At 42.8% G+C, this 12,705-nt stretch overlaps 1 protein-coding gene across 3 annotated transcripts in view; it reads left to right on the top strand.

Moving 5' to 3' along the window:
• The first annotated feature begins 1,105 nt into the window (after window positions 1-1,105).
• KCNQ5 (potassium voltage-gated channel subfamily Q member 5) overlaps window positions 1,106-12,705 on the top strand; it is a 451,318-nt gene continuing 439,718 nt past the window's right edge. For 2 of the 3 annotated variants that reach the window (XM_075923769.1, XM_006127210.4), the window contains exon 1: window positions 1,106-3,297. In XM_075923769.1, coding sequence (XP_075779884.1) covers window positions 2,942-3,297 — 356 coding nt within the window. In that variant the 5' untranslated portion in view covers window positions 1,106-2,941. The remainder of the gene's footprint in view (window positions 3,298-12,705) is intronic. The other variant, XM_006127213.4, reaches the window with a different exon arrangement.

Genomic DNA, 12,705 nt, shown 5'->3' on the forward strand with positions numbered 1-12,705 from the left:
AGTTACCTGTTCTTAACTTTAATCTTAAATTTCTCATAATTCAATTATGTTGAGCACCCATTTTGCTGTAATCTTCTAATTCATTCATGTAATCTTCTAAACAATTGACCCCCTTTACCCTCTCAAACTTTAAACCTAGACCTTACATTTTGATTTTCTTTGAAAGATTTGATCAACTGAAAACAACTGTGTTCTTAACACAGCAGAATGTGGTAATTTTGCTGATTGTTATAGCATAAGTTTTGCATTATCTCAATAAGAATTAGTTTTTCCTATTACTAAATTAGCCTTATCTCTCCCCATACTACCACCACACCTACTGGAGAGGTAATCATGCCCCACATGCTTTATAATTAACATGATGGTACAAAGCACAACTACTCTGTCCATCTTCTTATTTTATCCTGCACCTGTGAAATGATTATTTAGTATACTGGACTTTCTCATTCAGCTGAATGTGTTTGGAAAAGTAAGGTAACATTCAAGGAAGTTGGTCATAACTAAGATCTTTTAACAGACGTCTTGATTAGGTCGAGTCTGCAGGAGAAATCCTCCTTAATGATCCTGTAATAATTTTGATATTAGTTTATTGTTACCACATGCACATACCGTGGAACAAGTCCATATGGGCCTAATTTTAGCGTTCCCAACTTAATTAAAACGAGTGGAAGCATATTTGAAAATCAGCCTAAACAAATTAGACTTGAGAGCTTGCTTTCAGGAGATGCTTGGTTTAACATTTATTAATTTATCACTTGTAGGGGGATGATATATTTAGTTTTGTTACTATTTCTCTTAATAGAGTGTTAACGGAACAGCCTCACAACCTCAATGATTAAGGATTTGAGCAGGCTTGAGAATTAACTAAACCCTAACAGGGGCTAAGCACTGTAAACCAGAGGCTCTCTTTAGACCTAAGCAGGCTTTCTGCTCTCCCCATATTCTGTGCCCATTCTTAAGGCACGTATCACTGTGCCCTTTTGGGAACAATATATTTTCGCAACAGCCTGCGTGTGTGGAGGGCGGGCAGCGATCAGTTGACTTTAGGAAATGAATACGATGATGTGTTTTAGCTGCAGCATGCAAAGCAGCAGCAGCTCGGGTTCAGAGGAAGTGAGTAATGTCTTCTGGTTTACTACAGCAAGCGATACATGTGCTTTAAAGAGACATTTTTAAACAAGCTAAGCGTTACGGTGGGGCTTTCGCAAATCAACCCTGATCTGGCTGCTTGTCAGGATGACAACTCCTGGCGTGTCTCAGCGTGCGGGTCCGCCACTTTTCTGTCTCCAGGAGATTTGTGACAGGCGGTAACCTCCTGAGCGACTCTCCCGCCAGCCGGCCGGCGTGCGAGTGTGGGTGGCGGTGGAGTTGAGCGAAGAGTCACGTGGGCGCCTGGCGAGCGCACATTGCTTCGCGAGAAGCCGTGGGTGTGTTTGGGCGAGAGGCGCTCCAGCAAGGGACAGCTAAGGAGGGAGCCGCGGGCGCTGGAGCCGAGTGCAGCCAATAAATAATAATCAGATAAATCCTGCCTGGGCAGCTCCCGGAGCAGCCGCCTGCTTCCTTCTGTGTGTGGGTGCGCGCGCCTTAGAGGAGGAGTGGGGGCTGATGCGGGGTAACTGCGGGTGTGGTTTTCTGCACATTCACCTTAATACGCGGGGGAGAGACAAGGAGCCAAACGCCCACCCTCAGCAAGGGGCGTTTTGTTTTCTGCTGCTCAGCTCGGATACCAAGCGCCGCCCATCAATGCCTTCGCTCACTGGCCATCCTATCTGTGCGGTGTGAAGCCCTGGCACTTGCCGGGAGTTTGCAAGCACGAGAGAGAAGGACTTTCTTTCCCTTCGGGTTTGGATTTGCTCTCTTTCCTATTCGTTCATACCCCACGCCTCAATCAAGGAGGAACCGCTAATGCAGTTTATTAGCGTCTGCGAGGTGGGGGAGTGCGTGAGACTTCAGATCTGTTACATAGTCCTGTTTGTGCAGATGTTTACTGTATAAATCTATATGCAATTGGGCAGAGGAAGGGAAAGCTGGGGCTACCTACACAGTGGGGCTGCTCCAGCTGACACTTCTTCCCCCATAGTCTCTAAGGAGTTGCTGCTGCTAGTGACTGTTTTATTACTTCCTTCGACTTAAATGGAAATTAGCCGACAATCTGTATAACCTCCAGGAGTTGCGTGTTGTCAGATGTTTTCAGCACTACTGTCATTGTCCGGGCATGGTGGTGCTTGCCGTTTGACAGTGGACACACATTGGAGCCTTTTTTATTCAAAGGATGTACAATTACCCTCCTGCATTTGGAATTAGAGCAACAGCTTTTTGGTTCGACTGAGGGGGTCTATGAGAGCAAAATGTACCGGCTAAACCAAGGGCAGGACCCTTCTGTGTTAATTTCCCCCCTCAAGCTGCCCTAGTTTTACTTTTATTTCGCACGCCATACATCCAAATAGCTGAGAGAGCTTCTGCCACGGTCGTTTCCCTTTTACTGCTGGAGCTCATCGGCTCGCCCGATTACCCACGGAGCTAGCTGGGCTGCTGAGACCGTATTATTTGGAACTTCTTTAAAAGAAGACCCGAGGGGCAAAGGGAGCCATCCCGCCTTTTAGGGGAAGGTGCCAGCCTAGGGGGGGCTGCTTAGGAGTCCCTCTCTCTGCTTGTGGATTCCAGGGGCTAAGTAGTGTGTATGGGGACAACGGGGCTTCTTCCCCGCCAGTAGCACCGAGGGAGAAAGGACCCTGCTCGATCAAAGTGGCCCACGCAGCTCCCCCTATCCCACTCCGCTTTGCTTCTCTCCGCCGAGGGACTCGGTTGGACACTGTGCCCCTTTCTCCCCAGCTCTGTGGGCCGCTTCCCGCCCGCACCCGGGGAAGCTGATCTGACGGCTGCTACCCGCACCCAGTTCCGGTGCTGCTCTTGCCCCGCTCTTCGCGCCTGTGGTGATGCCATGCCCCGCAAGCACAGCGGAGGAGAGGAGGGCGGCTCCGCCGGGCTCTGGATGAAGAGCAGCCGCCCGGGGAGCGGCATGAAGGATGTGGAATCCGGCCGCGGCAGGGTGCTCATGAACTCGGCCCCGAGGGGGGACGGCTTGCTCCTGCTGGGCACCGGCAGCGCCATCGGTGGCTCGCGGGAGCCCCGGCGGGGGAAGCAAGGGGGAGCCCGGATGAGCCTGCTGGGGAAGCCGCTGTCGTACAACAGCAGCCAGAGCTGTCGGCGGAACGCCAAGTACCGGAGGCTGCAAAACTATCTGTACAACGTGCTGGAGCGGCCCCGCGGCTGGGCGTTCATCTACCACGCGTTCGTGTGAGTACGTCTCCCCCGCCTGCAGCCGCACCTGTCCCCGCCGGCCGGGAGCCAGGCGCCCGCTGCGCCAGGCGAGGCGGCGCGAATTGTGACGCGGCCCCGCCCTGACTCCTGGAGCATCTCCCGAGCGCGGGAGGGGAGGGCAGAGCAGAGTTGTGCTTTACCGCCTGCAGCGCTTCTCCCGGGGAAAGTCCATGCGGAGCGCGGGGTTTGCCGGCAGGCCAGTGGCAGCCCCCAGCCGAGGGCGGGAGAGAGGAAGGGGAGCGTCCCAGAAAACCGCCAAAAAGTGACTCTCAAACGTCAGCGTTTCGGGTGCTCAGTGCAGGCTGTAGCTCCCTCGCCCCCCGCGAGTAGCAAAGGGAGCCACTGCCCTGGGAGCCGGGGTGGGGGCCTTGGGAGCCGGCTGTGCTGAGGAAGCGCTTGGCCCTCCCTCGGGGAAAACCCACGTGTCGGCGGTCCCGAGGGACCTCCCCGCCAGTCTTCTCTGCAAGGGACTGCGCTGGTGCAGGGCTGCTCTTTGTCACTCGCCCAGGCGAATAGTGGCTGGGCTGGGCTCGCTCGTGGCGAGGTGTGAAGCAGGGAAAAGAGGGACTAGACCTGAGCATCCAGCGGAAAATGCCCAGGGCCGCCCAGAGGATTTAGGGGTCCTGGGGCAAAGCAATTTCGGGGGCCCCATCCTGGCACTCCCTGTCTCAGACCTCAGACATTCTCGTGGGGGCGGGGCAAATTGCCCCACTTGCCCCCCTTTTCCCCCAAGCGGCCCTGAAAATGCTCAGCGAGAAACTAGCTGATTGGAACCAAATACAGTAGTTACTTTCTCTTTCGGGCCTGTACAGCCTTCCCCTGGCTTAGGGGTTTTACTGTTTTCCCACCATTCGTTCGTGCAGCTAGGCTCTTACTACAGTTTTGTCTCGTTGGTTATTTTTAGACACGTTTATACGTGCTTGTGCCCAGAAGCTAAATAAAAAACAGTTACTGGAAGGAAAGAGGCCAGTGTGTTGGTCCACAGCTTTTCAACCGTTTTCAGCCTGGTCTGAAAACGTATGTTTGTAGGTGGTTGATCAGGACAGAGGCAGGAAGTACCGAGCATCTGCTCTCATATGTGGTTGTATCTGTCGCTTGGGAATTGACATTCTTGCCTGAAATAATTTTTAAAAAGACAGTGGGGCTTTTGCAAAATGCCAGGCTGCAGAGAGAGTTCATGAGCTCTTCATGAACCAGGCTCTCTAGTCAAATGTCTTTTGTAAAAGGCCAGGCTGCAGACAGAGTTCATGAGCTCTGCATGAACCAGGATCTCTAGTCTAATGCTTTTAATATTACCAGTGTACTTAAATATCCAAGGTTTGGGTTCTTAGTTTAATTATTATTGCCCCTCATTTGTATCGTGCAGTGTGGTATTCCCATCATTATGAATTCATTAGGTATTATAAGTAATAGTTTTGGTTGTTACGAACTTATTTAGCATTCATACAGTTAGCAGCACAGTGGACATAGTGTTACTGTAATGTTTTTATTAAAATGTTCAATGGTTAGGTATTTGGAATTCATCCTATTAGTAATAATCATGATACATTAATTTGAGACTGCTAAGAAGTTCCTTACTATTTCTGTTATAGTTAGGCATCATTTAGAAAGCACTTTAAACTGTTAGCTTGTTATACAATTTTGATTTATCTCATCCATTGGATGTTAATAAAAGTTCCTTATGCACCTTGTATTAGCAAGTTACTCTTCTGTTTTGGATGTGTGCACAGTGTTCATTAGGTTAGTGGAGGATGTGACTAATATTTTCCTGTGGTTATAGGTATTATCCTTCAAAGAGAGATTCAAACAGAATTAAAGTATATTTTGAACTGGCTCCTTAAGACAGGGTGATGCTTATCTGAGGTTTAACACCATAACTTAAGCAACCACTTTAAACTGTCTCCCAGGGTTTCCAAAACAAGTTAGTTCGGTATTAGTCCTCTTTCTAGATGCATTCATACTACATGGCTCTACACCATAGATAATTCAGTTTAAAGACAGAGTTTATCAAGAAGTAATTGCAGTACACCATATTCCTAATCCCGGAAAGTTCTAAGAAATCAGATGAAATTTGAGGGATGTCAGCTGAAGAAATGGGGCTTCAAAATATTGAACTTTTGTAAAAGTACAGAAAATTGATCTTTGATATAGTTGTCTATGAGCATGGGTCACTGTTTAATAATAGAAAACTATCATACTGCAGAGTATGAAACAGATGGCAAGACACATTCTTTGAATGTTAATTTCAGTTATTTCATTGAATAGATGATTATGTACAGTGAGCAAATGTAAACTATAACACTTTTAGTACTAAAACAAGTATTTGTTAAAAGCTGTCTTTGATAACTTATGATCAAATAATGCTTTGTGTCATACCAGCATGGGAATCCCCAAATCCTACTTTAATAATAAGTTTTTATAGTTATATAGAATATGTTGCCAAAAACCACTGCACTGTGGTTAATGATTTACCTCAGGGATTGATTTACTTAGTAGTCCAAAACTGCTATAGACAAAAAAAAAAAAAAAAAAAAAAACACCCCACCCAGAAACAGGTGAGAAATTACATTTAATTTAGTGAAAGATTGTGGTCAGCTAAGTAGATCTATTTATTACTCTCTAAATAGTTCGTTATGAAAATCTATTTTTATGTATTGAACTTTCTTTATTCTTAGTTACTTATCAGGTACACTTTGCTATATATGTTTTAATGGGACTCTTTTACACTAAATCATATTCTGGCATAGATAATTCTTTTTCAGTACTCTGAAAATCACTTAAATACTTATTAGGACACTTCTTATTGCAGTTGTCACGTAAATGCCAAGAAATCATACTTTGGTGGTACTCCGTATAATTTGAGAGCATAATGATAATTGTTAAATAAGTTCCACAATTAAAATAAAGTTGACAGTATTAAACCTACACAAAAATACATTTCCAAAACAATGAAGTCATGACACAGCAACACTGTAAACAAGGAAGATTGCCAGATGCCTTTAGATAATTGCCTGCATAGAATGAGAGCCAATTCTAGTTTTTAATTGCAAATGGCAATGTTGGCAACTGAAAATGCCAATATAGTATCTTTTTATTTGATCAAAGCTGTATGAAGCAGCTTCGAAACACTACTGTAGTATAGAAGCACCTAGCAGTATTACTAGTTTATCAGTGTTTCTATTATAGCTCCCATTTTAATTGGGTTTTTGGCCATTTGAAGCTCCATTGGGTGAAAATTTGGTGAACAGCTCATCAACTTCAGTTCAGTTTTTATGTATAAATTATAATTTTACATATATATTGAGATTAAAAGAATATACATAATTCAGTGTTTCAGATGCATCTTTTGCAACCATCTGACCATAAATTCATATGCAACAGTCACATAACGAACATAACTTCATCTTGGCAAATTTTCTGCACAGAAACTGTAATGTTTAAAATTAATTTTGAAATTAATTTGAGCTGCTTTTTTGATCATTAATATACATGTGCAGTCTATATTGCTGTTCTAGTTAGAGGATATATATTGTTAAACCTTATTTTAAGGAGAGTATAACTCTAGATGTAAAAATCTTTTATCTGCAAGATGGCATAACCATAAATTTTATTTTTTCCCATATTTTCAGTTCCCTTAATTTTTAGAATTAGAAGTTTGGTACCTTTGGAGGGGCATTATTATTAAGTGGCATTAGCTAATCAGGAACCAGTCCTATATGAGAAACTTCATGAGAGCTCCATTACAGAACTTTAGACCAAGGTTTAGTCTGTAATATAGTTAAGTTTTTCCTCCTTGTCATTTCAAATAAAGGAATAAGGGGAGCTAGCCATTGAGGATCATTGATGTATATACTCTAGTAAGTTACATTTTAGAAACTAACTAGAGGATTTACCTGGCATTGCTCAGGTCCCTGTGAGGGCTCAGGGCAGGGGGTGGTTGGTGCAGGAGTCAGGGGGAGGAGGTTGGGAAGTTTGGGGTGGCTTGGAATAGGGGATGCAGGAGTCAGGGCGGGGGTGCTCAGGGCAGAAATGTGGGGAGGTGCATGTGTCGGGAGGAGGTTGGGTGTTTGAGGGGACTCAAGGTAGGAGATCAGGTTGGGGGGGGGAAGGGGTGACTCCCTAGGGCTGACTAGGGACAGAGAGCTGGGCGGTTCGGTTCCTGCTGCCCCAGAGTTAGAAATGGCAGGGACCCCCAGGTAGGGCTCCCAGCCACTCTGTTCCTAGTGCGGCAGCCCCCTGTGATCATTCAACGGATTTCAACTGTTGCTGCTAGCAGACCTCTCCCTTTCCATTTGATTAGAAACAATTGAATTCCAGGCACATCATATTGTCCTGGCACAACCAAACCCTGACCTTTCTTTAAGTTATGATAAGAGGAAGCTGCATAGCAAATTTGGTGGTCCTAGCTCTTATGATTTAGGAGGAACAAAAAACAGGACTATGTAGCACTTTATAGTGCTACATAGTCCTGTTTTTTGTTTCAGCTACACCAGACTAACACGGCTACATTTCTATCACTATTCTACGATTTAGGAGAAGTTCTTGAATGCAAACACACACATACTCTCAAATATATACAGATTGGACCTTACTTGTCTGGCACCCTTGGGACGAGGGAATTTGCTAGACCAGGGAAGGTCCCTCCCAACATGTCCCCTGCTGAACTGCTGCCACTTGCTAGGGCTCCAGTCCAGCATTGCTGCTGCCTGTCCGACCATGCCTCCCTAGGGCTGGAGCTCTGCAGCTGCGACCAAGTCTGGAGCTCTGCAGCTAGAGCTGGAACTCCGTGGCCGCTGCCAACCCCTGCTACCTCCTGGCTACAGGGGGCAGAACTCTCAGTTGTGCTGCCCACCCCTCTGCTTCCCCCTCATGGGGCTTCCAGATAAGTCATGCCCCCTCACCCCACCATACTCCTGCCCCACAGCCTGACCCTCCCTATATTTGGGCTTTCTCGTCCAGGAACACCACTGGTCCTGCTGCACCAGGGATGTAGCCAGACTAGAGAATTCTGGTTAAGGAAGGTTCAAATGGTAGTACATGACTTCTGTTAATTGTTTCATTTCTAGATTTTTAAAATAAATTTTACTTAGGGCACCATCCTGCAACCTTCTGCTACTGGATTCAATGCTTATTATTGGACAGATAGGATTATACTGAGTAGTAAGTGTTTGCAAGATCAGACCCACAAATTGCATGTTTCTTTGCTTAAGTATAGCCTTACTGGATTTTATTAGTATTTCATGACACAGAGCTCTTAGGTAAAATCTAAATCCTGTATTGTAAATCTAGGGGAAAATAGCCTTTTAAATGGCACAATCTTCATCTCTTAAAGGTTTAGAAATAATCGGAATGTCCAGTACCAACTGTGAATAACAAGGGTGGCAGACCTCATAAACTCATGCTGGTATAACCTTCATTTCGTGCCACATAGTCATGTGTGTACGTGCTAATATTTAACATGCAAATACATTAAACGTACTTTAACTTTTCAAAAGTGCTTAATCTTTTTTTTTTCATGAGCTTGTTTAGAAATACAGGGAGCTATTGTTTGTGTGGAAGAACGCTGCTTCCCACATTCAGGCTGAGTATTGCTCAGAATTGTCTTCCAAACATATTGTTTACCTGTTTTTGTCAAAGTGACTATTGAGTACTGATTTCATGATTATCAGTAACAATAAATATAATCAAACAGATGAAGTTATTGTGGGGGAGATTTTCAGAAGCCCCTAATTCACACTGAGAGTAAATAAGAGGGTCTAAATGTCATTTGTGCCTTTAGGAAACATCCCCTATATTTATTTATATATATGGATTACATGTCTGAATGTCTTTATCAGAAATATTTGGAAGTCTTTTCATAATGTCTATGAATTTCAGAAGTGTGTTTCAGTTGTCCTGATGAGCAGATGGAGTTAGAGATGTAGGGGGAAAAAGCATTTCCCTTTTGCATCATACCCTGAATTGAATCAATTATTTGTATATATTTTCTAATTTAACACATTGTTTATCTATTGATGTGAAAATCTTGCATTTCTTATTAACATAATATGGCAGGTATGAAAGTACTTATTTTGATTTGGGTTGGGCAAGAGGCTAGACTTTGGGGGTGTATGTCTTTTATGCATCAAAGCAAAAGGACGTCAAATTACGTAGGAAATTTAACAGACAACAATGATGATTTAATCAGGAATTCTGTTCTTCCCAATTTTTTTTTCCAAACATGTCTGTCAATTCAATATTTTTCTCAGATGTTTATTGGGTATCTGAGCTAGTGGTGTTTGTCAAATATGCCATTGATATTTAGGCAGAACTCCTCAATCTGATTATTCATTGATGACATGTATGGCCTAATATTATTTTAGAATTAGACATTATGTGCTTCTACAACTCTTTGTCTGTATTATTTCTCTGATGAACTAGTCAAAATATGATAAGTAGTTTTTTATTTCTGTTTTTCTCCTCATTCCTGTTTTACTTGGCATTCTCATTTTCTTTTTTTTTTAAATTTGAAGGCTTTAGGGAGGGATAGTGTTTGGATTAACATAAGGCAACACCACAGTTAAGTGTTACAGATGTTCTTGTACTAGCAATAAGCAGTTGATGTTGGAAGTCTATCTTGTCTGTAATTCAGTGCATACAATGAATTCTATGTGGCAATCTCCTGGGGCCCTAGGGTTGTGGTCAGGTACAGGGCTCTGCTTGTTCCATTCCACTTCCAGGGTCAGAGTCGGCATTTGTAAAGCAATGCAAATATATACAAAATTCAATTGTGTTGGGACCTGAGGAGGGAAACAATGAACTTTTGGCTAAATATAGGACAGAAGGGTTTTTTTCTATATAACAATAAAAAGATAGCAGCATTACAGCATATATATGCTGTGGATATAGTGTGCTGCGGGCAAGCTATACATAAGCATGAAGGCACATACCTGGGCACATTTTTCAGTAGTAGAATGTACAGTGTAATTATATGTTAAATATTTATCTCACTTGGGCAGTGGCACACCAACAATAATACCATAATAATTACAAACAGCCTCTGATATCATTTATTACCTATGATAGTGGAAGATAGGGAGCAGACAACAATGCTTCATTGTGCCTTTTCCCTATGGTGTTCCGTGGGCAGCATTTTGCTGGAGAGGTACTGAGGTGCTATGGAATTTTCAAGATGTTATGTGACGACATATATATTACTTACATATCTGGAGAATTAATACAAGTGACTTGTACTTACTAACATTTCAATCTATTTGGGTTGATCTAGGTTACAATGGACCTGATCCCACATGTTATATTCAGATTTATGAGCCATGCAGACTCCATAAGGCTTCAGATGCTGGCTCCATAGTAGATGATCAATCCAGGGGAAACATAGAGCTGCCACAAAAAGCAGAACTGCTCCCCACCCTGTAGGAAAAGAAGAACAAAAAACATTCCCCAGGAAAGAGTTACTGTCGGAGTCCTGGACTGAAAAGACTCTGCAGATGAGCTACATCCTGTTTGTTTCTAGATAGGAGTGTAGAGTCTGAAGGAACCCTGCATGACCCCAGGAGAAGAGATAGTTCTGGCCATTGTTCAGAACAGATTTCTAAAGTGAAGCTAATGCCTGGAAGTACTGTGGGTCTCCCATCTCCATTTACTGAGAAGTGGGTCAGGGATCATCTTAATTTTCCTATAAGGAGTCCTTCCTCCACTCTGGGAAAGTCTACATTGGGATTATGTTGCAAAGGGTCCCATCTCCATTTTCCTCTGGTTAATCTTGGACCCATTTCTCTTAATATGTGATTTGTGAGCATGATGTGCCCTCTTTTTGTCTCCCAGTTTGAGAGTATTTGGAGTTTTTAAAATTTCTCTGCCAATGGCTGATTGGCAATTGGACAGTAACACCCCTACCACCCAGATGGGGTCTGTTATATCAAAAAAAGCTCAATAATAACTAACATTTCAAATTCAGTATTTGGTTAAAAGGCTAGGTGGAATAAAAGATACCATCTATCAGCAAGAACAGTCATGAATGTCTAGTTTAGAATGGCATGCTGTTTATAACTTAGAGAAGGAGCAACCGTGGCTAGAGAGGTTTGGGCTTTCTTATGGAACAGCATTCATGTAACACATTTTAGCTGATTAGTTCTGTAATTCTTAGTGAGTTAAAATGATTTTTTAAATAGGATACACTGGAAACTTAAATTATCTGTTTGAACATGATTATCAGTTGGTGTACCTTCAACATAACAATGGGAAAATGTGACTAAATTATTAATATGCATCAACTTTAAATTACCGCTGTTGTGTTGGATCTGAATTAAGTACAGACAGTCCCCGGGTTACGTACAAGATAGGGACTGTAGGTTTGTTCTTAAGTTGAATTTGTATGTAAGTCGGAACTGGTACATATTGTAGGGGAAACTCTAGCCAAACATTTCTCCAGAGCTCAGTTTTATTCTCCCACACCTCACTTCCCTCAGTCCTTTATTCTCAAGCTGAGGTGTCTACTGAGAAAAGCCGCTCCGCATCTCCTTGGTCTGCTGGGGGGAAGCAGCTAGTGCGGGGTTGCCTCACCCCGTTTGTAAGTAGGGATCCGATGCAAGTCGGATCCATGTAACCCGGGGACTGCCTGTATAATGAGTACTGTTTTTCCAATAGTAATTCCAGATGAATTATATGTAACATTAATCAAATTGGTCACATTTTATGTTTAATACTCAATCATTACTGCATTTGGTATTTGCTATAATATTGATCATGATTACTATTTTCTAGTATAAATTACTTACTTTAATAAGAAATTATCTTGTTTTTATATAAAGCCACACATTGAAAATAAGCAGAATAATTTCCTTTTATGTAATGTAAGCTTCCAAAGTGTCACAATAAAATTTAATGTATTAGCTATTGGTGCATAATATGTGGTATCTTGCTATGTTTTAATGACTCCTTACTAAGCAGGGAGATGCACTAGATGCCTAAAGTTTAATCATGCCATGATTGATTCAGGTTCATATTTGCATTAGTGGAGGTTGAGGCCTGATTCTGCTCCACTGAAATCAAGGAAGTTTTGTCACTAACGTGGAGAGAACTGAACCTGTTGTATGTAAGCAAGAGAGCTGAGCTTTAAAAAACACAATATTATATAATAGTAAAACCATGCTATGTGAATACAGTACACCTAGTTTGAATCAAATTTTTCTAAACAAGACACACATCTCTTACAGTATCACATCTGCTTTTCCAAAGGGAAATCTTTCTCTCATGAAGATGACTGAAATAAGCAACAAACTGACTTTTTGCCATGTTATATTCTTGAGTATTAATGTCCATCTAGATAACCTATTTGACAACTGATATAGATTGTCTATAGGGTTACCACTACAATTTAGTAAG

This window comes from Pelodiscus sinensis, chromosome 3, assembly GCF_049634645.1.
Source record: "Pelodiscus sinensis isolate JC-2024 chromosome 3, ASM4963464v1, whole genome shotgun sequence".
NCBI classification, from domain to species: Eukaryota; Metazoa; Chordata; order Testudines; family Trionychidae; genus Pelodiscus; species Pelodiscus sinensis.